At 36.5% G+C, this 27,922-nt stretch overlaps 3 protein-coding genes across 3 annotated transcripts; all 3 read left to right on the plus strand.

Annotated features, from left to right (window-relative positions):
* The first annotated feature begins 5,396 nt into the window (after window positions 1-5,396).
* Window positions 5,397-11,811, plus strand: LOC134653244 (fibroblast growth factor receptor homolog 2-like). The gene is made up of 10 exons (XM_063508573.1): window positions 5,397-5,553; window positions 5,968-6,097; window positions 8,049-8,305; window positions 8,687-8,930; window positions 9,589-9,778; window positions 9,886-9,991; window positions 10,108-10,301; window positions 10,718-10,855; window positions 11,360-11,455; window positions 11,727-11,811. The coding sequence occupies exons 1-10, from the start codon at window positions 5,470-5,472 to the stop codon at window positions 11,779-11,781; spliced, it is 1,494 nt and encodes a 497-aa protein (XP_063364643.1). The 5' UTR covers window positions 5,397-5,469; the 3' UTR covers window positions 11,782-11,811.
* A 5,096-nt stretch (window positions 11,812-16,907) lies between these two features.
* LOC134647938 (fibroblast growth factor receptor 3-like) lies at window positions 16,908-22,886 on the plus strand. Its single transcript, XM_063502325.1, has 10 exons — window positions 16,908-17,027; window positions 17,484-17,711; window positions 18,312-18,512; window positions 18,957-19,138; window positions 19,572-19,722; window positions 20,682-20,871; window positions 20,956-21,055; window positions 21,282-21,475; window positions 21,792-21,929; window positions 22,751-22,886. Exons 1-10 carry the CDS (start codon window positions 16,973-16,975, stop codon window positions 22,857-22,859), a joined length of 1,548 nt encoding a protein of 515 aa, XP_063358395.1. The 5' UTR covers window positions 16,908-16,972; the 3' UTR covers window positions 22,860-22,886.
* A 1,043-nt stretch (window positions 22,887-23,929) lies between these two features.
* Window positions 23,930-26,972, plus strand: LOC134653255 (protein jagunal). The gene is made up of 4 exons (XM_063508582.1): window positions 23,930-24,191; window positions 24,881-25,022; window positions 25,899-26,132; window positions 26,558-26,972. The coding sequence occupies exons 1-4, from the start codon at window positions 24,103-24,105 to the stop codon at window positions 26,687-26,689; spliced, it is 597 nt and encodes a 198-aa protein (XP_063364652.1). The 5' UTR covers window positions 23,930-24,102; the 3' UTR covers window positions 26,690-26,972.
* Window positions 26,973-27,922: the final 950 nt, after the last annotated feature.

Here is a 27,922-nt window from a genome sequence, read left to right on the forward strand (position 1 = left end):
GAGACGAATATTTTGAGCACTTTTCTAATAGACATCAAAAATATAGCTCGATTTACAACAAAAATATATCAACATTAAAAAAAAAACGCCGTTTTTCGCGTCTGCTGAAAATTAGCATTTTGTCCTTTACGCCAATTGAACCCAAAGGTATCGATATTTTCAATACACCATAATATGTATTCATCATTTTAGTATTGTTCAAACTAAGGTACCAATTGTCTTAAAGAAATTGTTTGAAATATCATTTTATTACCTACCTAACAAATAAAATAAAAAAATAGATTTATAGAAACTGTAAGGTCAGGTTCCTTTAACCCGGGAACTTTGGCGATTGCGATTAATTCAGTGCATGTTTTATTATTGAATAGAAATTTGGACAATAGGTGTCATTTGGTTGTTCTTGGTGTTTACTCCTTAAGGATCCATTTTTCATATACATACATATACATAAGCCCGGGGATGATAATTTTAAGGGGAGTAAAAAAGTTACGTTATTTTGCGCATAGCAACGCATGCATGGGAACAATTAATTCAATGTCAACAAATAACAATACATAGTAAATTTGCGGAGTTTTGATCTTAAATTTTATAATGTATATTATAATCGTTCGTAAGGAGTTATTTCCATTTGTCAGAGCTGAGCTTTGTGTGTCAGGGCTGAGACACACACACTTTTTTTTAGCTGTCCGTCATGTGGTTTTCATATCTGTCAAGCTATACGTATATCCTCTCTTAGCTTAAAGTAACCCAATTTAAAAAAAACTGTTTATTTTTTCTTGCATTGTGTCAAAATGTATAACTCGTTAGTGTTTATTGTTTCCACACTTACATCACAAATATCAATGTTATGATTTATTGGTGCATAATGTTCGGTTAACGTATACACAATCTTTGTTTATCGGACTATTTACTAAATTAATGCGTAATATACATATACAGTAGCACTATGTGTTGTCTGTACGCTTTCAATGATATTAAGAATTAAGCGGTCCTAATTACGCAGTTAACATCCGTTTTGCCTGATTTTAATGAGGTACCATTATTTTTGTAATCAGTAGCCATTTTCCTTGTTCCAGTGCAGTTTATTTATAAATTTAAGAACATTCTTACAAAGTTAACTGTAAAAAGGCTAGTTGAATATGTCAATTTTTTTTATCTTTATCATAATGTATTAAGCAAGTTTAATATGGACTAGTACATTGCATTTTACCACCAAAAATGTTTATTGTTGTACTTAAATATTTTAATCAAAATTAGTATTCGTAGGATATGTTTAAATGTAGGTAATAAGGATTATCAATGAAATTGATTGTAAATATTATATAATAACTATTACAAAATCGCGTGTGTACCTTAGAGTCTTAATACTGAAATAACTTTTGAACAACAATCACTTAGTTCAAAAATTGCGGGCTTAAAATGAACTGAAAGGATAATGTGTGAGTTTAATTTAATTTTGTTTATATATATGGTAATAATACACATTGCTCGTCCAGGTTTTTTAAATGACCTAGATGATCAACACGTATTATCATCTGAGTTAATTGGCAAAACTCTTTAAGTATCAAATAGACTAGCAGTTACCTATTTAATACGATACGTATCTATTAGGTACACATAATTAAGTTCGGCAATACTCTCTATCTCGTGCTACAAGTAGCATTATCTTTGAATGGTGTATTCCCCTTTGTCCTCGCCGGGCACAGATGGGAATATGTGCGTTCATAAGAATAATTCCCATTTGTCCCCGCCTCATGCATGGCGGCGGTCACGTGGGGCGAGGACAAATTAATGAGAATACACCAAAACTTCATGAATATTTGAAAACAGAATAAACTGCATTTTATTCTTATGTATTTTACTTTCCTATAAGATTTTGGCTCATGGATTGTAAAGAAAAGTATTTCAGTCAACTTCTGACGTGTTATGTGGTCAGGGCATTTTGAAAAGTGAATTGTATTATCCATAAATACAATTTACTATCTTAAATTATTAGGTAAACAATAATTGGGTTTAAACAATATTGTATCGTTGTACGATACCTATGTTATGTATATTTTGTTAGAATAAGAGGAGATCAATAAATATCTTACGCATATTGTACCTAAAAATGTGCATATGGAATATATATAAATTACCTGAAAATCATTATTTGTTTTGTTTTATTAGTATTACCTACCGAAATATCGACACGTTTTTATTGAACTATTACCTAATAATCCCAAGATAATGTTTTTACGGTTTCGCAAAATATCAAATGTTATTAGGCTGATTTGTTTATTAACTGTGGAGACTAAGGAGATACTGGAGTATGATGGCTCCTCTATAAAAATGTAGTCCCCATTTTCCTCTCTGAAGATGCCTCTTCGTTTTATTTGATTTTTTTAATATTATAACATTTATAACAGTTAAGAGCTTTTAAAGTTTTGTATGGATTTGTTTATTTTTAAATCTTAGGTATAATAATTGGAAAAAAACGGCCAAGTGCGAGTCGGACTCACGTTCTAAGGGTTCCGTACATTACACAATTTTTAACAATGTATTTTTTATGTGAAACGTGAGTTAAATGTCTATTAAAAACCCATAGGGGTCGGATCAAAAACTAAGTAATTAAGTCCGACTCACGCTTGACTGCACACTTCTAATAAGTTTTCCTGACTACTTTAGGTAACGAATTATTTTGTGCATTTTTTTCAAAATTTTAGACCCAGTAGTTTTGGAGATAAAGGGGGGGGGGGGAGATAATGGTAATTTTTGCCTATTTTCTTGAATAACTGCTAAACTATTTATCTTAAAATTATACAAAAACATCCGTTTTTGGGTCACAAACTTACATATGTGTGCCAAATTTCATCTTAATTGATCCAGTAGTCTCGGAGAAAATAGGCTGTGACAGACGGACAGACGGACGGACAGACAGACGCACGAGTGATCCTATAAGGGAACCGTTTTTTCCTTTTGAGGTACGGAACCCTAAAAAAGCGGCCAAGTGCGAGTCGGACTCGCCCATGAAGATAGGGGATTTATGACGTATTAAAAAAAACTACTTACTAGATCTTGTTCAAACCAATTTTCGGTGGATTTTGCATGGTAATGTACATCATATATTTTTTTTAGTTTTATCATTCTCTTATTTTAGAAGTTACAGGGGAGGGGGGGGACACATTTTACCACTTTGGAAGTGTCTCTCGCGCAAACTATTCAGTTTAGAAAAAAATTATATTAGAAACCTCAACATCATTTTTGAAGACCTATCCATAGATACCCCACACGTATGGGTTTGATGAAAAAAAAAATTTTTGAGTTTCAATTCTAAGTATGGGGACCCCCAAAAAAAATGTTTTTTCTATTTTTGTGTAAAAATCTTAATGCGGTTCACAGAATACATCGACTTACCAAGTTTCAACAGTATAGTTCTTATAGTTTCGGAAAAAAGTGGCTGTGACATACGGACGGACAGACGGACAGACAGACAGACATGACGAATCTATAAGGGTTCCGTTTTTTGCCATGTGGCTACGGAACCCTAAAAACGAGATAAGTCAAACTAAGGGAAGGCATATGATTAGTAATATATTTATAAAATTGTGTAAAAATAATTTCAAAATTTCATAAAATAATTTCCATATCCCGAGAGGAAAATAGGCACTATGTTAGTATGGAGAGATATTTAACAAACTTTCCTCTTGGAACTGAGAATTAAGTTAAAACTTTGACAAACAAGCGCATAACGCGCTGATTTTTATATTTCAAAATATAGGTGTGTATCTAGCGCAGGTGTATTTTGTGAAGAGGGACACTCCATACATGTAACTAAAAATAAATAAATAAACTTTAAAGTGCCAAGAGCGTTTATTGTTATATTAATGTTACTTAACGGGCAAATGAGGAAAGTCCTATTTATAAGGAAAATCAATTGTAAAGTAGTTGCGACCATTTGTTCTCCATTGTTCAGTGAGTTGAAGTGACGCTTCGAACGGGAACGAAAGGGTGAGCTTCTTTTTATATTATTAAATATTTTATTGATTTAATACATGCTTAAAAATAGCGGCATTTATCTCTGGCAACATTGTTAATACCTACCTATTATATTTTTCACCCCACCAACCGTAAGGGCTCTCTTAATTCTTTAAAAACTTATGAGAAATTGGCACCTTATCCACAAGAGTGATAATTTAAGTTGATGCAAAATTTGACTTGTTTTTCCTCACGTTGACTGGCCTTTGACTTTTAAATGATAAATATTTAATAACGTTCATTCGGATTTGACTTGAAATGTTTTAAAGTCAGTTTTGTCCTTGCGTGCCCTGAGCCTTATCTACTCTATAGAACTGCTAACAATACTACGGATATGTGTTTAATAATTCTCCTTTTTCAAGAGCGGTTTGTTTATTATAGGGGCCATGGCCAACATTGGTAAAAAATACACTGTGTCAGATATAGTCGATGAGGTCAAGAACCTCCTACATAGTTATGTCGCATGTAGTTCGCAAACTTCTTATGATTATGACTAATCACCTACTTACGTTAATGTGAAGTGTTTTCAAGCTATCGCTTAAGTGTTTTGGGTACCTTACACACTGGTTGTGGAAATTAATATCCACTGACACTGTCAACTAGGTTTTATGGATAGGTCTTGCTAAGAAGGTAGGTAGCTTAACTTAAAAACCCTGCTAGCTAAACCTACTGCACATTAAGGACCAACACGTGACAAAAGATTACAGAATAAAATATTTCGTTATCTGTCTCGTTTTTGTTACAGGAAGCTTTGGCAGTCAAATAACCTAATGTTGGTCGGTGCGAAAAATGTTTGGCTCTAATAAAAAGGCGTGTTCGCCCCGAAACCTCTTCATCAATGTACTCATCTTTGGAATCCTTTTATCCGGGCTTGCAGAAATTGTATACAATAACTTATGTAAGTAGGTACTTACAACTATGTGTGAAATAATTCCTGACCTGACTGAAAAAAGATTTGTTTCATACTTGGCAATTTATGATTGTAGTTTCAGGTGCGAATAAACTGACAATGTACGGTGAAAATCGTAGAGTGGAGATAGTAGTTAATAAAACTGACGACACTACTGCGGCATGTGGAGAGTTAGGATGTTTCCAAATGAAGAATGTCTCGTTCACTGTAGATAGTAAGTATTTATCATAAATAATTCATCCAATTTGTTATTGTTATTAATCACATTAATCAGTCAATACTACAGATACTTAAATAAAAATAGAATAATTTTAAATTGTTTCATTGGAAGTCTAAATGCTGGCCGTAGTCGTAGTAATAAAATATACTTTGGATTTATAGCGGATTAATTAGTTACTATTTACTATTGCATTGTGCCATAGTAATTTAAAATAAATACTGAAGCGAAATTGTTTTTAACAGCCATCCTCCGACCAAATATTACAAGGGAATTTGGAGACAACGTGACACTGGAATGTCCGCTCTCTTCTGGCAACGATAACATGATATACTGGATTGGTGCGAGAAAAGAAAATTTCACCAACAGCGACACCCACTTTTCCGTGACTGAGGGTTATTTTTACAAGGTACTTGCATTGTCGTCAGTCAGAATATAACACAATTTAAAATCATTCTGTAACTATATTAGTATAATTATGTTTAAATAAAATTTAACGTGTAATATAAGAACCTAAGCAGTATATACGAGTACAATATAATATTATTCAGGACGTTTAAATTAAACAATAATAACTTAGCGAGTTCATGTCACAAATTTTTATAACGTTACTGAAAAGTTTCCTCTCAGCTTTACCTTTTGGATACCTTGACGTTGGTCTTCTATGGAAATCCTTCCAAAAAACGCGACATAGATATACAAATAAAATAAAATAAGTCGTTATATCTTACTAATTTTAAATTATGGAGTCATAATTACACAATTATTCCGACTTTATTCTAGTCTAAATAATACAATAATCACGATAATGTAATAATTTCAGGGCGATATGCACAACAGATCCCAGCTATCATTTGCGAAATTGACGGGATACCAACAACGATACTTCGTGTGTATTCTGGTTAAAAACAACTCAGCAAAGATTTCTTACCAATATCTAAACGTCGAACATGGTAAGTAAACATACCGTTACTAATTTAAAAAATAAGATATGAAATACAAAGTATCCCTTTTTTGGGTTCCGCAGTCAACTAGGAACCCTTATTAATACTTACATAGAGTCGCGCGATACTATCGCCATGTCCGTCTTCGTCGTCGTCCGTCTGTCCGTTCGCTGCTTTGCTCCGCCATCGTTAGTGCTAGAAAGCTGAAAAACAAAACTATAACATCAAAACTATAACAAATTGTTACTTTGAATCGGCCTTCTTGTCCTATGTCTTTTCAAGACTCGCAAGCTCGCTCTCGGTCATCAATGTTTTTTGAAATGCAAGTGAAATTTCTTTATTATTTGAATAAAATAAAATATAGAAACCCATGTTTTATGTTCACTCAACCCTTAAACTTTTGATACCTATTACTTATGTATATTAATATCAATAATGTCCTAAAAATAAATTATATTAAAGTTTTATTTAACAAGATTAGAATATAAATATGGGTTTGATGAAAATAAAGTAGGCCACTTTTTCATATATTATGGACAGACAAAATTTTTACTGACAAAATAAACTGATTGACGAAATATTTTTTTATTTTATTTTTAATTAAATTAATTTGATCACAAGAAATACAGAAATTTCAATAAAAGCAGTACAGTGATCCCCACTCTAGGCACAGCCTGAATCGTGGGAATCTTAGAGAAATACAGAATAATGATGTTGCCGCCATAAATATATATCAAAGCAATTGCATTTTAGATAAATAAGATTTTTTTATTATCCTAACTAAAGTGCTAAAAAGGTCACAGTAAGTAAAAAGGGTGTAAGTAAATGACATGTTCAAGTGGACGTATGTGTCTGTGTATGATGTGAGTATGTATGTATGAATGAATGAATTAATTCATGATAAAGTAAAATACATTTTATAAATAACATAAAACTCGCCAAACTGTGAAGTTTGATGGCGAGTTACGCTCTTTTTTATGCTAATACATAACTTATTTAACCTATTTGGGTCATACACATCTTATATTATGGTTGACTTGTTTGCGTCTTTCCTGTAGACATCGCAAGATTAAGGGAATCTAAAGCTAATTTTTATGGTACACTCTTACGGGCGGGATACTTTTTCCAGTACTTGAGACACAAGTAAAAAACGGGATATATATGTACCAGAATCGTTAAATTTTATTGTATTGTCCATAGAAGTGTCCTTTTTAGGGTTCCGTAGCCAAATGGCAAAAAACGGAACCCTTATAGATTCGTCATGTCTGTCTGTCTGTCCGTCTGTCCGTCTGTCCGTCCGTATGTCACAGCCACTTTTCTCCGAAACTATAAGAACTATACTGTTGAAACTTGGTAAGTAGATGTATTCTGTGAACCGCATTAAGATTTTCACACAAAAATAGAAAAAAAACAATAAATTTTTGGGGTTCCCCATACTTCGAACTGAAACTCAAAAATTTTTTTTTCATCAAACCCATACGTGTGGGGTATCTATGGATAGGTCTTCAAAAATGATATTGAGGTTTCTAATATCATTTTTTTCTAAACTGAATAGTTTGCGCGAGAGACACTTCCAAAGTGGTAAAATGAGTGTCCCCCCCCCCCGTAACTTCTAAAATAACAGAATGATAAAACTAAAAAAAATATATGATGTACATTACCATGTAAACTTCCACCGAAAATTGGTTTGAACGAGATCTAGTAAGTAGTTTTTTTTTTATACGTCATAAATCGCCTAAATACGGAACCCTTCATGGGCGAGTCCGACTCGCACTTGGCCGCTTTTATAAAATGTGTTAGAACCATTAAACATATGTATACCGAAATTATTCTTGAAATTTCTCGGTAAATTCTGTGACTTATTGATAACAGATTTATCGATGTTTCATTTTCTCGAACATTCGTTTTTGCCGTTTTTGCCACAAAAACTTCTATGTCTGATTATGGGAAATGTTTACAGATCCAGATACTAGCCACTATTCAGGCGAAGAGTTCAATGAGAGTGATAGAAAACAGTATGAAAAAATAAACGAGGCCAAAAAAGCAAAACAAAACCAACAACTAGCCGGCATAATAGCTGCCGCTGTCGTGTTGCTCCTGACTATTATTATTATCATTGGTATAACTGTCTATAGAAGGCGAAACAGCAACGTCATTGTTAAATATTGGTTAAAAAAAGTTACCGTGGAGAAACCACCATCGGAAACAGGAGAATTGGTAAAGTTATCTTTGTAGCTCTATTAAACAAACAGAAAATAAATCGCATGAATGTGATGATGACCAACCTGCCGCCTCAATTAAGTATTGCGATCGGCAAATATACTACATATCTTGAAGCAGTACTGACTCCCATCATGTCTGCTGAAACCTTAATAGATATACTTGGTCAACCAGATCTTGACAGTAGAAAAAGGCGGCAAATTTGAAAAATGTAGGCGCGAAGGGATATCGTCCCATATAAAATTTGAATTTCGCGCCTTTTTATACTGACAAGATTTGGTTGACCAGCTATAAATTATATATGTATGTAGTTGTAATTAAAATGAATAGGTACTAACCTAACCGCAACTTGTTTATTATGTAGTTTTTATAATACAGGTGATGCCGATAGTCAGAATAGAAAAACAAAGACTAACCCAGGTTGGAATCATGGGAAATGACACTACATTAATGTCAGAATATCAGATGCCAGTGGACGCCCAGTGGGAAATACCAAGATGCAAAATTTCTCTTACTGGACAATTGCTGGGAGAAGGTGAATTCGGAAAAGTGATAAAAGCTGAGTCACATGGAGTAGTCTCAGAAGATGCTAAAACTGTGGTAGCCGTAAAAATGTTAAAAGGTAATAAGATGGGGTCAACAATTATATAACAGTTATTATAATCATTTATTGTATTGAACAACAACATAAGGAACTGAAATAAATGTCATATACTCAGAAAAAGTGACCCAAGCCTCTAATGCCCCAGGCTGGAATCGAACCAGCGTCCTCTGCTGTCGCGGCAGGTGCCTGTTACCTCTCGGCCACCGGGGACAGCGGCATAGGTCGAATTTTTCCAAGTATATGCACTGCACTTCATACTGAAGGCTTATGGCGCCCCCTGGCCACCTCTAAGGTAGAACAGTATGGTTCGACCTTCTAACTGGATCATCTCAGGTGATACCGAGTTAGCGAGAGAGATAGCGGTGGCCGAGAGGCAACAGGCACCTGCCGCGATAGCAGAGGACGCTGGTTCGATTCCAGCCTGGGACACTAGAGGCTCGGATCACTTTTTCTGAGTATATGACATTTATTTCAGTTTATAATTTTTATAGTAGTGTGACTACTCAAAATAATAACAAATTAAAATATTTTTTGAAAATAATTTAATTTGTTCTAGTATGTAAACATAAAGAACATAAAGTAACAATAAAAGTAACAGTTATTTATTAATATTTAAAGGTAAGAAGATGATAGGGCCAATAATTATAGAAGTTGTTATAATATAGACGTATTTCAGACGGATATACGGACGCAGACATGATATCGCTGGTGTCAGAGATGGAGATAATGAAGATGATCGGCAAGCATGAGAACATTATCAACCTTCTAGGCTGCTGCACGCAAGACGGTCCGCTCTACGTTGTCGTGGAGTACGCGTGCAATGGTAGCTTGCGCGAATACCTCAAGAAACACAAACCCCACAAGAAGTAATTTACTGAACTTTCACGATATAATTACCTACATACTTTAAAATTTCAGATACTATGTTTAATGTCTTCTCTGCTGATGCTGATGCACTATTTTACTTTGACAGTGCTGGTTCCACGGAGAATTTGCTGAACAAGCCATTAGCGCAGAGAGAGCTGACAGGCTTTGTTTGGCAAGTGGCGAAAGGGATGGAATACTTGGGGTCGCGTGGTGTAAGTTATTGATTAAGAGGTTTTGTGTACATTACAAATATGTTATGTACCTGCATCGTAACGTTCTTGTGTCGTATTGTAGACGAAAATCGAGGCTTAACATTTTTGTCATACAGTGCATCCATCGTGACCTAGCGGCACGCAACGTGCTGGTATCGGCTGACCTCGTCCTGAAGATCGCCGACTTCGGTCTGGCGCGCGACGTTCGCGATACTGACTACTACCGCAAGCGCACGGCTGGCAAACTTCCTATGAAGTGGATGGCTCCGGAGTCTATAGCACAGAATTATTATGATAAGCGTTCTGATGTGTAAGTTGGAAATTTGCTTTCACGTTTTTTTGCAAATGTGATGAAAAACATCGTGTGTAACATGAGCGATATTGGTTTGCAAATTCGAGTCGGAAAAACCGTCCGCCCTGCGGCATCAGGTTTTTGTTGACCTCTATTATTAACCACTTTCTCATTATCGACCTCGTTTCACCATGCCTATAATACAATAGTATATTGTGTACATAACTACAGTACCTACCTAAAGTAAAAAAAAAAATCGTTTAGTGCATGGGCCGAAAGTTGACGATTTCCGGCCGGAAGGCAGAAAAAATATTTTCATATTGCCATATGAGTGTACAAATGAAATAGTAAAAACTTAAAAAGTTCTTGATAGACGTGCAGCACGCGTACTCAGTCTTTATGAGTTATGTTTACTGATGCTTTATGTTTCGCAGGTGGTCGTTTGGCGTGATAACGTGGGAGATCCTGACTTTTGGCGAAATTCCTTACGCCAAAATTTCTGTTTACAAGCTGTACAACCATTTAGAAACTAATAACAGACTCGAAAAGCCAGATGACTGCAGCAATGAAATGTGCGTATACTTATATATTGTGAACTGAAATAGATATCATACAATACACCAAAGAAAATGTGACCAAATCCACCGGTGGCCGAGGCGGGAATCTAATGCGCGTCTTCATTTTACGCGGCTAACATCCTGACCACTAGACCACCCGGCCACGGCGTTATATATATATTATCGTTTATTATCCTGGATAATCACGTGAAAATTATGTCACTTATATATACTTTTCAGATGTATGGGACGTTTAAGTAGCACATTAAGTAGGTAATTCTTTTGAAATTGACTAAACAATAATGTTATATTTTTGTTTTCGTCTATTATCGTTCTTTCAATATTCGAATTAACAAACTTAAGTATAATTTATGTATCAATATCGTTTTTGAATTCGATATTTGCGGTAACATAGCTAATCATAGGATAATTACAAACTTAAGTATAATTTTAGGCAAAATAACAGTAATCAGGACGTATATTTAAGTAAAACGTGAGAACGTGACTGTTTGTTTTAAGGTACGATCTGATGAAAAGCTGTTGGGCCTTCAAACCCGAAGATCGGCCTACATTCGAAGAAATCGTCGGCACTTTGAAGTCCATGCTGAACCTTCCGTAAGGCCCTTGAATTATTACCTGCTTTCAGTATACATATGACCAACCCGGTCATTACACTAATAATTAGCCAATTCATCAAAATGCCGGCACACATAAATATAAATATAAACCAATTACAACAAACAACTACGAATTCCTATATTTGACATTTGAGAAGACATTGCTAGGATGACTAAAATCAAGAATTTAAATAGACACTGAAAAGTTTAGTGATCATCTTTACTAAAATAATAGGATCTGCTAATAGGAAATTGTTACATTGTTTCAGGGAAAACGGGCCGCCACCGGAAAACTTGAATGAATACGTGACAATGCTGGCATAATAAAGAACGAATCTAATCCGAATGATCAAATAAGTAGGTTTCTACCATAGACTAGGAATCACCTAGACTGAGTTTAGAGCAATTATTTCATGAAACCGATGCTGCCAAAAATACGGGGGTGCGGGGGGACGAGGTGAGCGAATCCCGTGCCGTGATTGGTCCGTTCAAAGACACGGACCAATCACGGCACGGGATTGACTCGAAGATGGAGTAAAACTACCGTATAAGTGGCAGAGAGGGTAGCGTTAGGTACTATGCTCAGTCTAGAGGATTCCTAGTCTATGGTTTCTACTTATACTTGGCACCAGAAGGAATCAAAATTTCGTGCTACTGTATCAATACTGTATTTTGCACGTACTGTACTGTATTTAACACGTTTTAGGAACCATTGCTCACAATGCTCACTGCCTCTTCTGTTTACTTTATTTAATGATTAAAAATATGTAAACCGAAATGCAAAAACGAGCGAATAAATGTTATGTTCCACGTATTTTCGAATGTATGTGTTAGTCATATATAAATGTTGAATATATTGTTATGGATGTCTTTAATATTGTCGGCACCGATCAATGCTTTTATTTTGTAAAATATACAACGAATAGAAACGCTCCTCCGATCTACGTATTGTATTGTTTTCATCATGGTTTAGCCAATGAACCTTACGAATATTGTATATTGAATATTTTACAGTTGAATCAATACTATTATTTTACATTTTATAATAGGTTAAAAAGCAATTGAAACCAAGAATAATAATATCGATATTTAGAATATACGTAGGTAAGTAGTAAACGTATTACTTCACACATCCACTGCGGGAGCTACGCGCTACCATGAGTCACTAACAGTGTCAAAACTGACATAAACGCCATCGAGAACGTAATTTACTTTCTATACTTACATCTCGTTCGCACTAATATGCGAGTACGAGCGAGATATATATGACGGAGGCACGGGCGACGGCGATGGGCGTAGTACCTCAATGTATTACTTCACAGCTAAATTAGTATGCTACTAGTGCATGAAATAAGCATTCGGACTTGTTAACCATACTAGCGCCTACTATAGTTCAGTACTAAATGATAAAAAGAACTAATTGCTATTCGAATGCAAACTGATTTGTTGTAAAATAAAAGATCACATGAAACGTTCAAATCTTTATTCAAGTTAAGCTAGGCCGGCTCCAACCCTACACCTCTGACCTGAGAAGATTTAGCCCAATATGGGACCGGCAACAAACTCAGCGGGACACATCTTTTCAAAACAACACATTCTTTCTTTATTTCACAAAAGTAAGCTTCTAATGACACATAAGAAATCAAAATAACACTTGGAATAAAACACTTAGCTAAATGGATAAAGAACGTTGGATTCTATAAGCTTTCAGAATAATCCTTCAGGTATAAGCCTTCAGGAACGTGGCGAGTTAGGCACTAGGTATGGCTAACGTCCGATCTCTAGCGCGGTCCGATCAAGTCTGCCGGCGGAGCCTCATCGCTCCCGCCTCAAAGTCAAGCTGGCAAACCTGCTCGACCGGTCTACCAACATAACGACAAAACTGCCACCTTGTACCAAACTTCACCCAAGTTAAAACAACTTGACGTTCCAAAGCCTTCTACCTGTCATCATAGTTCAACAATATGCCAATAGACGGCGTTACTATCTACGTTATGAATTTCGTTACAACTTCAGTGATACGTAGCCAAACATTGCTAATCGATTGTATACAGGCGTCTAAAACTATGAACTGTAACGCCGCAATACGTCCCTCTGGAGTCACGCCCCGACACGGCCATCCTGCGGTTCACACGTCCCCGTGTGAGCGAGCCGTATCTGAAAAGGAAAATAAATTTGCAACAGTAATTGCTGTAAAGCTCGGCCAACCTGACCATGTGAATTATAATAAAGAGCTGACCATGTCACAAGGTATTGTCTTTATTTTATGACAGAAATGTACAAAAAGTATTCGCATGAAGATAACTGACAACAGATAGTTCATTAACCTTACACATGATACACAATTTCAAGTCTATTTTCTCTCAAACTCTTTGCTTAACTGACCGATATTCCTGGACAATCCTCCAGGGTGACCGAACCTCATGGACAACCCCGGAAGACGACCGACATTACTGGACAATCCTGGGGTAACCGACAGCCACCTTGTCTTAACCAGGTAACTCCGAGGATAACCCCAGGACGACCGACTTTCCTGGACAATCCTCAAGAACGACCGAAATCCATGGACAGTTCCTGAGGATGACCGATATTCCTGGTCAATTCTCAAGGGCGACCGAAATCCATGGACAGCCCCTAAGAAAGACCAACACACATGAACAATCCTCAAGGACGACCGAACCTCCTGGTCAGCCCCTGAGGACAACAACAACTACAGAAACTCGCTCAAGAGTTCTTAAACAGAAGTAAAACATCTCAAAATAATCCCAACGAAATGGGAACTGCTCACCAGATTAATAAAGTATGATGCACGCGTCCAAGACAAAGGAAGTCCAACCCAAGCACGACGGCTGATGCTTTCCGCCTTGCAGTTGCCGTTCGTTGCTGCAGCAGATGGCGAGATGCACGATGTGGTTTATCGTAGCTGGCTGATACTGAAATCATCATTTGCACGGTATCAGTTCCCTTGTGTACCTAAGTAGGTTAAACTTCAAGGATTGCGAGTGTCCTCTAGAAGCGGAAACTAAAACATGGATACAGGACTTTTAATTCTTTTATCTCAGATTAAAATTTAAACTTCAACGAGTGTGTTTTATTTTATTCCACGAACAAACACGTGCTCCAATAACTTGTAAAACGGCTTTTAAAAAACGAATATGAAAAGCGACAGCTAATTAGTTACGTTCGACTGTTATGTTTAGCAATTACACTCAAAAAATAAAAAAAATAACAACACTAATAAACAATTGGAACGAAACCTGTCCTTTTATTTCCCAATCTCCAGCACAGCAGATACTGCACAGCTGCTTCTGTGTTACAGGCCTGATGGCGTCTCGCGATGTCTCTGCTCAGGTTGCAGCACACGGAAATACACCATGTTCCCACGTGGCTGTGCAAGCAATACACGAGTATCCCAACTTCTGATGACGGAGGCACGGGCGACGGCGATGGGCGTAGTACCTCAATGTATTACTTCACAGCTAAATTAGTATGCTACTAGTGCATGAAATAAGCATTCGGACTTGTTAACCATACTAGCGCCTACTATAGTTCAGTACTAAATGATAAAAAGAACTAATTGCTATTCGAATGCAAACTGATTTGTTGTAAAATAAAAGATCACATGAAACGTTCAAATCTTTATTCAAGTTAAGCTAGGCCGGCTCCAACCCTACACCTCTGACCTGAGAAGATTTAGCCCAATATGGGACCGGCAACAAACTCAGCGGGACACATCTTTTCAAAACAACACATTCTTTCTTTATTTCACAAAAGTAAGCTTCTAATGACACATAAGAAATCAAAATAACACTTGGAATAAAACACTTAGCTAAATGGATAAAGAACGTTGGATTCTATAAGCTTTCAGAATAATCCTTCAGGTATAAGCCTTCAGGAACGTGGCGAGTTAGGCACTAGGTATGGCTAACGTCCGATCTCTAGCGCGGTCCGATCAAGTCTGCCGGCGGAGCCTCATCGCTCCCGCCTCAAAGTCAAGCTGGCAAACCTGCTCGACCGGTCTACCAACATAACGACAAAACTGCCACCTTGTACCAAACTTCACCCAAGTTAAAACAACTTGACGTTCCAAAGCCTTCTACCTGTCATCATAGTTCAACAATATGCCAATAGACGGCGTTACTATCTACGTTATGAATTTCGTTACAACTTCAGTGATACGTAGCCAAACATTGCTAATCGATTGTATACAGGCGTCTAAAACTATGAACTGTAACGCCGCAATACGTCCCTCTGGAGTCACGCCCCGACATATAGAAAGTAAATTACGTTCTCGATGGCGTTTATGTCAGTGCCAAACTGATGGTAGCCGTACCGTTGACATTGACACGTTCTTAACTTTCCCCTTTTTAGCAAAAACCGCCAATTAAGATAATATTCTCTCACTGTATTGACCTTTGTATGACCTAATTACTTTTTTAATAAACCAAAAGTTAATTTACTTTTGTTTTATTTTTCCAAAGGTAGGTATACATATATTTATTACCTAGTATATCAGTACCTACCTAAATACTTAATTACAAAGCAAATCAGATTGGGAATGCCATTAAAGAGAAATTGTACCTACTTACATAAAAAAAAACAACGGGTTGCACTCAGGGAGTGCCGGCAGAAGTGAAAACTCAATCACTATTGCAAAATGTCTGCAGCACTATGTATAATTGAGGTTAACGCCATCTAGCGTTATTTCGTCGCATTACTTGAAACCCCTAAGAACATCACTGTTAGTACTCGAGTTATATTAATACCAGTTAGAGCGAAACTCACTAGATGGCATTTAAATCAATAAAGAAAAACTCAATGACATTGAAGTAACAGTTTTTCGATCAGGTCACGTGTCCGTCTTACGTCTTACGGTCACGTGACACCTGTTACGAGTTTAAAATTTTTCTCCATCACAAAAAGTGCACAGCGCCGCTAAAGAAGTTTCACTTCAAAAATATAAGGACTTCCTCCGACCGTATTTCAAATTAATTTGTGAATGACATTAGGAATTGGTATATTATAGATTATAGATATAAGACTTATGCCACCGTAAGATTATGAATGTGAATAAGGTACCGTTAATTTACAACCTATTTCGCGAGATTCTAAACTGGCGAAAAATTTTAATGAGGTATTGTTATAATTTAACTAGGTAGTCATATTTCCCTGGTATAATAACAGTAGTGGTCCTTTTTAGGTTGAAAATCATTTATTTTATTTCGGTTAAAGAAATATGAAATTTTCATACTAATCATAACCCGTTTTTCACTCCCCAACCTATCCGAATCCGAACGTCTTGACAGTGCGACGAAATTGCGGAGTATACTTATATGATTATTGGTTTGAATCATGCATCACAGCTTCCTTGTAAAACCCAGCCATTTGTTCTTTAAGAAGCGAGTGCTGCAGCACGTTTTACTGTTACCATGTTTTAAGTTATGTGTTTTTGTTTATTTTTAATGTAGTTGTGCCCTTGTAAAATTTCTTACCGCTTATTATTGTTTATAGGGAGATGTTACCGTTTGTGTCTATAATAAGTTTAAATTTCATTATTCATCTCTATTTGGGTAAGTTTTTGTGAGTACATACCTAATACCTATATGTTATGCATACTTTACTTAGGTCACTTTTTCTTAAGCACATAATATAATAATTTAATTTACAGTTGTGTTTCAACTTCACGTATTTAGGTAAATAAATTACATAAATATCAATACATAATGATTAGAAAAAACTCACTTACCAAAACAGTTTGAAATGCGATTCAATTTATTTAAGACCATTTTACATGTCATAACAATTATAATTAGCCCCAAGACCTAAAAAATTACAAATCGATTTAGAAATGACGAAGTTCTGAGGTAAGAAACATCAACTTAATTGAAAACCCCCTCTCTTGGGAATACTAAAGTCGGTTTATCAAATAATTTAGATATTCCTATAATCACATTTACATAATAATAAATTATCATCATCCCTTAATAATAAATTATGAAAACTGATAATTTTTTGTTTGATTTAAGTGAATTCGGCAAAATATACAGTTTCGCCACTGCGGAGTGTACTTGAAACTTTGATGGAAGTATATTATGTACCTTATGATGAAGTGGAATTATTTGAAAACTACACGAAAACGAGAAACAGAAGAGCATCGAATAGTGCAGCTCCAGTTCTTAAAAATGTTGAACATGAATTTGAAGAAGAGTATAAGGATATCGGACATTCAGTTGTAATGAAATGTGTACCTACAGGTACTTTACTTGTCTCTAACTTTTCGTTTGGAATAAGGATGGAATTACCTACTAAAATTGACGCTATTTTATTTTTCCTTGCATTTTGTTAAGGTAAATAGCATAACAAGCAAGGAATCGTTAAAAGAAGGTTTTTCCATTGGTACCTACGTCATAATCGACTCATTTGTTTTTTCCTGCTAATAATTTATTTTTCCATATACTTACATTGGATGAGAGCTCATAGTATAAATTATGCATTGCCCCACACTAAACTAGGAGTCCAAAAGTCAAATTAAATAAGTATAATATGTATGTATTCATGTAAATATTAATTATAGAGATTTTTGAAGATATAAATCGTGTTTCTTGAACTCTGTTAAAATTGCAAGGGTTTATTTCTGAGAACCCTGAGCTTAAATTAAATTGATTTTTCAAAAAGACCGGTATTCTAATTACTTACTCCATTTTGAATATCTATAGGAAATCAATCATTTAATTTTGCCCCTATTTACGAGCGTATACACTTGTTGGTTTAGCTAAGATGTTGCTTATATTGCTGGCTACATAATAATGTGGTCATTTTTTGTAGTTGATCAAAATTTATTGGTTCCATTTCAGGTACACCAACCCCGAACATTACCTGGTACAAAGATAATATGACGCCAGTGAAAAGGACCGACCGTGGTAGAGTACTACCAGTAACTTATGACGTGTGGAGTATAATACTTAATGATTTAGTGACCGAGGATAGTGGGAATTACACGTGTCGTATCTGTAATCCATTGGGCTGCACAGAGCATGTTCGTCGGTTAATAATTAGTAAGAAATAATATATATTATATTATATCCCTGTTGATAGGGCTAGAAAGTAGTAAATTTATCAAGAGTATTAACCACAAGCTTTTCAGTTTTATTATTAGTACATACACTATTGAACATAATATATACAGTAGAAGATAGCTAGTTTAGGTACGTAAGGTACGGTCAAGAAATTTGATTTCTGTAATATTTCGTACCCTGTCACAGTGACTACTTATACCTAAATAATATGAGATCCCTAGCGGCTTTATTGTGTTAAATTAATTATCACTGTGTCAATTAAGGTTTGGTACGAAACACAAATCAAGTTCCTTGATTTTACAACGTGTCCTTAGCTTCTGAATAAGCCCAAAATTCCACGTAGGCTTCTGAATAAGCCCAAAATTCTACATTTTTTTCATTAGAACAAATGATTTTAAAAACAATTTACACTTGTATTTTTAGCCGGCTACCCTAAACTATTCCCGTCCATCAGAAAAGGATATCCTGGAAACACGCGAGTCTTAATCAGTGACTCCGTTGTGCTGTCTTGCCCGACTGTGAACCTTACGGACTATTCTGTCAAATGGGAAAAGGTGATTTCTGGATTCGGACGTAATGCAACACAAGAGTTGTTAACTCAGGAAGTTGGTAACTTTTCTACCTTATCGAAATGTTGGATTTTGTTTATTTATCATTGGACACGCTTAACAATGCAAAGCGCGCGGTTGTATTATGCGATAAACGCAGCGTTAAATTCATTGTGTTTTCCGCACACCTATTTTACAACTGATAATCTAATGATACTACATTGTTTTACGCGGTAAGCGCATTGCACGCGCATTGTCATTTTTCCTAGGGCGATGACGATGACGCATGCGTTCATCGCATTTAAATTAAAACTTAAATATAAAAGTGAATCTTCCGTATTGTCCGTAGGTACGCTTTAAATCATTTATATAATATGAGTTTGATAGTATTTAGACACGCGAAAGAGAATCGACATACTAATTTTAAAATTAAGTAATAATATAATTAGTGCCTAGTAAGAATCAGAAGAAAAGAAGGTTTTGTTTTTAGGATAAATACACTGTTTCCGATAATACATTGACAATACGCAATGCTACGGAGATGGATGAAGGCTGGTACTTATGCACCACCAATAACTCTATTGGCACGGACCAGGCTACAGGCTATCTAACAGTGGGCGTTTTGGGCAGACCCTCGAATGGTAAATTTATAATTTTATTACTTACATGAATTTAAATCAAACGATAATAGGTAAATTGAAACATGACGTAATTAAATTAAGGTTAAATCTGATTTTTAAAGGTGGTCCTGAAAACCAAGGGAGAGGTATTTCAAAATGGCTTACAGCTATTTTGTCAACATTACTGATTGTTAGCTTCATAGTAGTGCTAGTGGTATTATTAAAATTTAAAAGAGAGAGGCTTTTGAAGCGGCATGCCGTTGAGACGGCAAGAGAGGTGATGTTTGAGCAATGGATGAAAGTTGTCTCTATAGAAAGGGAGAGGAGCAACGGCTACACTCCTGAAGGTACTTTGGTAAGTATATAACTTACCGTTATCTAGGATACGCAAAGGTCAAATGAGCATTAAAAAATGTTTAGTCCACTTAAGTTGTACAACAGTAGGAAACGTAACATTGAATAAATACACAGTTTGAGCTACGACACCTACGACTAGTAGTTTGGGCACGGTCACGGTCATGTGTGGACACACTGCAGCACTGCGAGTATACCTATTTACCTACTGCAAAATTAGTATGAAGAAATATAGGTACCTACTAATTATGTCACGAAACGAGAGTTAATTATTAACTTTTTTTAGCAAATACCTAAGGTGAGGATAGAAAAGCAAAGGGTCTCAGACATCATTCACAGGTTTCCTGATTATGATGTCCTAAATGTCTCAGAGTATATGTTTCCTCCCGACAATAAATGGGAAATTGATAGACAATGTCTGACTTTGGGAAAAGTCCTTGGTGAAGGTGAATTTGGAAAGGTAGTTCAGGCAAAATATCGTGGAGCAACGCAGAGCAATTTTCCCAGTACTGTTGCTGTTAAAATGCTGAAAGGTATGTTACTGAAAGTCTGAAATTTACCTAACACATGAAGGGGTAAAATATTATCTAGTGACATAATACGAGTAATTACATGTTCTTTTTAAGAGGGTCATTCCGATGCCGACATGATATCATTTGTGTCGGAAGTAGAGATAATGAAAATGATCGGAAAGCACGAGAACATCATCAACTTGCTGGGATGCTGCACCAAAAGTGGTCCGCTTTATGCTGTAGTTGAATACGTTGCCAACGGATGCTTGCGCGACTACCTCAAGAAACATAAACCTAATACAGTGTAAGTTTGATTAAAATTCTAGCAAGTTCTTAAAACACCAACTATTTACAAAAAATACTGATTTGTTTTATTTTACATGAGCAGTAATGATCCAAGCGGAGACCAAATGCCTCTGAAGCATCATGAGTTAGTGCAGTTTACTCTGCAGGTGGCCAGAGGAATGGATTACCTGGCATCACGTGGCGTAAGTCTGCTGTGTATATATGTAATATTCTTCGTTTATTACGTATTCTTCGTTTACGTAAATAAGAAAGAGAAATTAGGTACTTATTCAATTCAAGAGTTTTTTTTGTTAGATATAGTGACCAACTCTTTGATGGACTCTTATATAGGTATGGGTTCGAGTTTTTCAATGACCGCGCCACATGGTAGTAGGTAGGTATATAAAGCGTATCGTTATGTATTCCTAGTGCATCCACCGCGACCTGGCAGCGCGCAACGTGCTGGTGTCGGGCTCGCGCGTGCTGAAGGTGGCAGACTTCGGGCTGGCGCGCGACGTACGCGACTCCGACTACTACCGCAAGCGCACGGCCGGCAAGCTGCCTGTGAGGTGGATGGCGCCCGAGTCGCTCTGCCACAACTACTACAACACGAAGTCTGATGTGTGAGTGAGGTTGATCATTCGTCCAAATGCGCTGTTAGTCGTCGACAGACACAAGTGATGCTTCAGTACACTTGTTATTTTAAGTAGGTTAGGTTAGGTAGGTAGGTAGGTCAAGTGCACGACAGAGGTATGGACCTAAGCTGCCCGTGCGGTGGATTTTGTTTTGCCACAATGCTTCGTCAAAATGTTGTGTAATGTGAGGTACTTATTATTTAAAGTACCTAATATAGCAGGCTACGTATTTGAAATATGTTTAAGTTTTAATTTATCATTTACAAACGTATTTAACTACTTTATACCTATTTTGACTTTGCAGATGGTCCTTTGGCGTGCTCACTTGGGAAATAATGACATACGGGGAAACTCCATATGCAAAAATCCCCATGCACTTTCTGTACAATTATTTGAGACAGGGCAAGCGAATGCAACGGCCAGACAACTGCAGCGAGAACATGTAGGTACCTTGTGTCTTATAAGATCTATTATCTTTATACCCCTTCTCATAGGGGCTACCTGCAAGAACAATGAAATAGAGCATTGAGTTTCTATCAGCATTTCTATCTCTTAAATATTGAAAGAGCCCTAAGATCGTCGATATTCGACATTCCCTGTAGTCCTTCAGGCCGCCGCGACGGCTGAAATGCTCATCCAAGCCCGACAAATAGTATAAAATAGGCAACTCGTGTCACTCTCTACTTTTAAGCCCAAGATACACTTGTAAATTTTACTTACGTAAGTAGGGACAAAGCTATTTGTTAGAGTGAGATAACAATATTCATCTCTCCTTCTGTAGTATCGGGCCTTAATATAGGTTGCCGCGTTCTGTACTTAGGTATGTACTGATCAAACGAAGGCCAATGATAAGGGGCCTTAAGAGCTGCCGATTTAACCCGCATAATATACCTATGTACAGGAGGATAAATTTGGCTCCATTTAAAGCCATCAGATCAGACATCTGAAACTAGTGCTAGGTACATACATCGGGGTCAAAACGATAATTCTTGAAAGGTCCTCTATCATTTGACCCTTTGACCGCACTGAACGCGATTCCAGAGGGGCTACCGAGAAAACCGAAATGCGCAAATTGCGGGGATCTATCTCTTTTACTCCAATGAAGGCGTAATTAGAATGGAAGAGAAAAATGCCGCCAATTTGCCAACTTCGATTTTCGCTGTTATAGCACTTGTATTGGTTTAAGTAGGTAGGTAGGTAGATGTAGGTACCTACCCAATTTCCATGGGGTAGGTACTTCATTATGATTGTTATTGTCGGCAGGTACCAGTTGATACAGCATTGCTGCTCCTTCAACCCAGATGACCGGCCGTCATTCACCGAGCTTAAGGAGAAGTTGGAAGTGATGGTCGCCAGTATAGAACACTTATAAAGCAATCGTATTGATATTGGAAAAAGATAGCTACCTAGATAAGATATAGTCTGTCCCGTCTCCGTCAGTAGAAAAAAGCGGATTTTTTTTAAATGTAGGCGCGAAGGGTTATCATTCCATAGAAAATTTGAATTTTGCGCCTTTTCCTACTGACGAAGTTGTTTGACAGACTATACATGACAGTTTTTTGAATATAGATGGTCAACCAAATCTTGTCAGTAGAAAAAGGCGCGAAATTCAAATTTTCTGGGACGATAGGTATCCCTTCGCGCCTACATTTTTCTTTGCCGCCTTTTTCTACTGACAAGATCTGGTTGACCAAGTATATAAGAAATGTTGTCTTACCTATAAGTACAGTATTAAGTAGGTATTTAATATTATTTTGTCACCTAATTGCAAATATTAAGTAAAACAAAAAAAAAATGTTTGTTTTTTGTCATTTTAATTTTTTAAACTATTCTAACGACTATAAACTATGTTGGCGAGGTCTATAACAGAGCCACTAATTTACAATTACTACAATTCTTAGAACACCTGGCCCTTGGCCCGCTTAATGTTACTTCTACTGCTATCTGTACTCAAGGAAAATAATATTGTTTTTGTAGTGGTTGTTGTAGTCACAATAAGGGCTCATTTAGACGGGGCGAGAACTCGCATGCGAGTTTGATTACATTGCGTCGTATGATCGGTCGGCTGAATTGATGTCACCTCAATGGTCCGCAATGTAACTGAAACGAGTTCGCGCGCCGTCACCCTCATTATTTTCGGAGGCAATACAGTACAAATCTCAATTTTATGCCAAAAGCGCTACCTAGCGAAAAAAACACAAACTACGATCATGTGTCAGTCGACATGTGTACATAATGATTAATGTTGTGCTCGGTAGATGGCGCTAAATCTGCAGAAGACTTTTATTCAATTTATCTTCTTCATTTAATTCTTGTTTCATTTAACAAATATTTATATTAATTTATCTCTATGATTTAATATTTTTTTTATTAACTTATTTTAAAAATTTGGTTTTCAATCATATGTCACTATTTCCGAACGAGCTCTATAAACCTTGAAACGTTGGCACATTTGGCAGTTCGATCCTTCATTTCTTTCGGCTGGCAGAAAATATTCATAATTTGACTGAAAATTCTTATTCACGACGAATCTATATTAATGGTGTACTTGTAGTGTTTTTGTACAGTGGTCTGGTATACATCGGTCTGCTTTGAGCAGCGATTAAGTTAGGAAAATGGCTTCAAGAGGTGGTGTTATGGTAACAGGTACGAACGGCGCTGACTTCGAACATAGGGAGAAAATAGCGGCCCAGTATCAAATAAGGTGAGATATAAATGTTATTTAACAATTTTGTGACCTAGAAAGAATGTGTTTGGAAGTTTATAAATCATTTAAAAGGTTAGAACCCATAGCTTTGTGACAGGGGACAGCTCGCTCACTCAAATTATTTTTAGACAGAAGCCAAAGATACAGAAACATTTCGCACCGTTTATTTGAAACATTAATCCAGATAGAATACACTAGTTCGTTAGGCAAAGATTTTTATTGTTGTGCTATAAGATAACAATTAGATGGTAAGCTGTATTTGTGTTCAATATTGTTTGTTTTTGTTTTTTGGTAGTACCTACTCAAATTTTATGTATTGAATCCCATATGTGTTTTACTATACTGCTTAGGTTAAAATACTGCACTTTATTTATATTGGCAAGTTAAGGTTTAGTTTTTTTACATACCTAATTAAATTACCTACCCCAGTATTTTTTACACAACTAACCAGGGTCTCCAAACTTTTTTTAGTGCTGAGTCTCCTTTGAGGTTTATGCCATCAATTATTATAGTCTTTAAGGCAAGAAAGAAAAAAATGTCTGTTAAGGAGTAATGTTTTATTGCAGTCACTATACCTCCTGTGGCATGTTTTTATGATGTTTAAATTTACTTGATTTTCAACTGTAAATAATACTAGTTTACTTACTTTTGACATTGTAATGAGCAATAATATTTTTATATTGCAGTGCGCTGAACAAATCTCGGCTCAAGTACTGTGTGTTCTTTCACCATGTATTGTTCTTTGTGATGATTGCCAAGCTCTCCGCAGACATCCTGGACAAACTTGACATATTCATACTGGAGATTGAGGAACTACAGATACCACAGGTGACTAGTAATTTATTGTAGTCAATTATTTAGTTTAAAACAAAGTAGCACATATTATTATCCCAGCTTTTTGCCATGGGTTATGGGAGCTTGGGGTCCTAATCCCTAGAATTGGCATAGGCATTCATTTTTATGAAAGCAACTTCAATTTAATGTTTCAACCCTGAGGGGAAACTATGCCTAATTGGGATTAGTCCAGTTTTCACACAGTGTTTTCCTTCACCAAAAAGTGATTGGTAAATATCAAATGATATAATATTGAACTTATACTTGGTCAACCAGATCTTGACAGTAGAAAAAGGCGGCAAATTTGAAAAATGTAGGCGGGAAAGGATATCGTCCCATAGAAAATTTGAATTTCGCGCCTTTTTTTACTAACAAGATTTGGTTGACCAGCTATACCTACAAAAGTTGCTGATAAATTGGTATGAGCTGGGGTTTAAGCCCGCATCCTCCAGATTTAAAGTTGTACAATGTACACTCTTACCGACACTTTGCTAGTACAATATATTAAATAGGAAAAAAAACAAAACTGCTAATGAATACAAAATAATACTAATAAAAAAAATTACTGCTGTCTCTTCAAGTAGTTGATTACTAAAAAAATAAATGTAAATATCTGTCCAAAACTTGGCAACTACCTTTCACAACGCACAATTGTACAATCTAAAAGATTTAAACATTTCATTAAAATGCTGATGCTCATGTTTCTTCATTGACCTTAGTTTCAGCTATGGTGAAGTGACTTGGTAGTGCCTGGTGGCCCAAGCCATATTAGCTTACAAATAGCCTATTAATAATTCAGTACCACTAATTATTTAATCCATCCAATGGATTATTAATTACATACTATATAGCTTATTCAACAAATTCCAGCCCCTCTGGTGGGAGTACATCTGGTGCCTGTCCCTTCTGCTGTCATTTCTGGGTCTGTCTGCCATCAAGCGCAACAACATCCGGCAGCTGCGGCGCTACGTGTATGGCATTGGTGCGCTGGGCTTCGGGCCACTGCTGTACTGCGTGATATACTACTGTGGGGATGTCTGGCGGTACCTTTCTAGGGATGAAGATGAGGATGACAGCTCGGAGGTTGAGGTTGAGCTGTGGCAGGTTGGTCTTCTGCTAAATTCTCTTGGTGTGCCAATATCTCAAAAAAACCGTGCATAATGTTCAAGTAGTTCTCAAAGGTTATTTTAGTATAGAGAAGTTGGTATTTGGGCTAGGGATAAGTTTATATTACATGAAACTAAAACGTTTAGAAAATAATTACGAAAAAAATTCAATTTCCCTTCGGCCAGCTATAAAGAATATTTGTTTTGTACAGTATAATACAATTAGTGTTTATAATTATTACACACCTTGATAGAAGAATATAACGCGGAAAAAACAGCAACACAAGTAGAGGCAAACAATAGATTTACTTCTGGTTTTGTACTACGTGAAATGACGAATTCTAAAGTTAATGACGAACAGACCTATTTATACCAAAAAACATGTGAAATGCAAAGTCCTATATAGTTGTGTCTATATTTCAGGGCCTCCCTTATGGCTTGCTGTGGTACGCGTTTGTGCTTTTGGCGTCGCAGGTGCACTTCTTCCAGCTGTACTTCTCTATGAACCTCCTAAAGGCGTGGCGCGCGCGCGGCGCGCTCAGGAAAGCCGAATAGGGCTCGAGGTGTTAGTGTGTGTGGACCCTCCGCGACCCGCGGCCGGCCGCGGCGCCGGCCGCGACAAGTGTTGCTCAATCAGGGGGCCAGGCGGACAGCCCTACTTTACCGGGGCTGCGATTCTGCTGGGAACACTCACTTAACACCGTATTCTTGGTAATGTCTACTGACAGACAGATTTTTGGGGCACTTTACAGATTTTAATGTTTTAGTCAAATAGTCCAATGGACATTTTGTCAGTAGTTAGTTTTTCTAATTGTCGTATTAAGAGTTACCTTAATGCTTGTAGTCATCTAATTTGGGAGCGATTTAGATGGGGGTGTAAAATATATCTGCTGATATGTAAGGATAGGTTTTATAATCCGATTTAAAAAATATGCCAGCGATTGACAACATAGGATTAAACCCGCCTCACGTCTTGTTGTGTAGTCTCCGATTTTCTTATATAGTATTAAATAATCTCTTATTTGAACATTTACTTACTGGCGGTGTATATTACAATAATATACTCCGCCAGTGATAGCGCTCCGAGACCATGGGTGATACTGATACAAGTTTACGTCATCATCTGCTAAATGCCGGCAGTTGGGTAGTGTTATATCATACTCCTCAATACCTATGTGACTCCGATAAAACTGTCACTTAAACTGTGACGTCACCATAAGCGTTCTGGCTCAAATTTGAGCCCTTGGGAGCTGACAGGTTAAATAATTACAGGCTTTACAAAGCCTGACCAGGAATATTATGATCACGCGCCATGTTGCGAAATTTCACTAGAACTATTTTTTCATAGTATGCTGAACTGTCACCCTATACATGAATATAACAACGTCCTCTTATTGATCATATATTACTGGTCGTATTTTATTTACTAGGTACACATTATGTTATTATACTTTTTTGCTCGAGTGTGTTATGTTAGCTATATGTTATTATAGTTCTCAATGAAATAATTAAGTAATAAACCAAAGGAGCAACTCGAAGTGATGTAAACTACGCCGTTCCTGGTTTTTCGGATAATGATTGCAACTTGGACATAACTGATAATTAATTCAAATGTAAGTTCCTCAGTCATTCTTGAAGCCATTTTAAATCAAATTTATGCTATTATATGCACTGTTTCTGTCAGTACACATTCTATGATTCCCAGACTGATAAACACTTTTATTTCTTTCTCTAATCCCCACTATGCGCTAAATAGTACAGCTAAGCTTTTCCTATAAATCGATTTTT

This window comes from Cydia amplana, chromosome 1, assembly GCF_948474715.1.
Source record: "Cydia amplana chromosome 1, ilCydAmpl1.1, whole genome shotgun sequence".
In the NCBI taxonomy this organism is placed as follows: Eukaryota; Metazoa; Arthropoda; class Insecta; order Lepidoptera; family Tortricidae; genus Cydia; species Cydia amplana.

Excerpts from the sequence above, each read along its gene's own strand:
- LOC134653244 (XM_063508573.1), top strand. The coding sequence starts at position 5,470 with ATGATATACTGGATTGGTGCGAGAAAAGAAAATTTCACCAACAGCGAC. Across the intron at positions 6,098-8,048 it reads ATATCTAAACGTCGAACATG|ATCCAGATACTAGCCACTAT; the intron begins GTAAGTAAACAT and ends AAATGTTTACAG. Across the intron at positions 10,302-10,717 it reads TATGATAAGCGTTCTGATGT|GTGGTCGTTTGGCGTGATAA; the intron begins GTAAGTTGGAAA and ends TATGTTTCGCAG.
- LOC134647938 (XM_063502325.1), top strand. The coding sequence starts at position 16,973 with ATGTTACCGTTTGTGTCTATAATAAGTTTAAATTTCATTATTCATCTC. Across the intron at positions 17,028-17,483 it reads CATTATTCATCTCTATTTGG|TGAATTCGGCAAAATATACA; the intron begins GTAAGTTTTTGT and ends GTTTGATTTAAG. Across the intron at positions 18,513-18,956 it reads TGTTCGTCGGTTAATAATTA|CCGGCTACCCTAAACTATTC; the intron begins GTAAGAAATAAT and ends TTGTATTTTTAG.
- LOC134653255 (XM_063508582.1), top strand. The coding sequence starts at position 24,103 with ATGGCTTCAAGAGGTGGTGTTATGGTAACAGGTACGAACGGCGCTGAC. Across the intron at positions 24,192-24,880 it reads GCGGCCCAGTATCAAATAAG|TGCGCTGAACAAATCTCGGC; the intron begins GTGAGATATAAA and ends TTTATATTGCAG. Across the intron at positions 26,133-26,557 it reads TTGAGGTTGAGCTGTGGCAG|GGCCTCCCTTATGGCTTGCT; the intron begins GTTGGTCTTCTG and ends TCTATATTTCAG.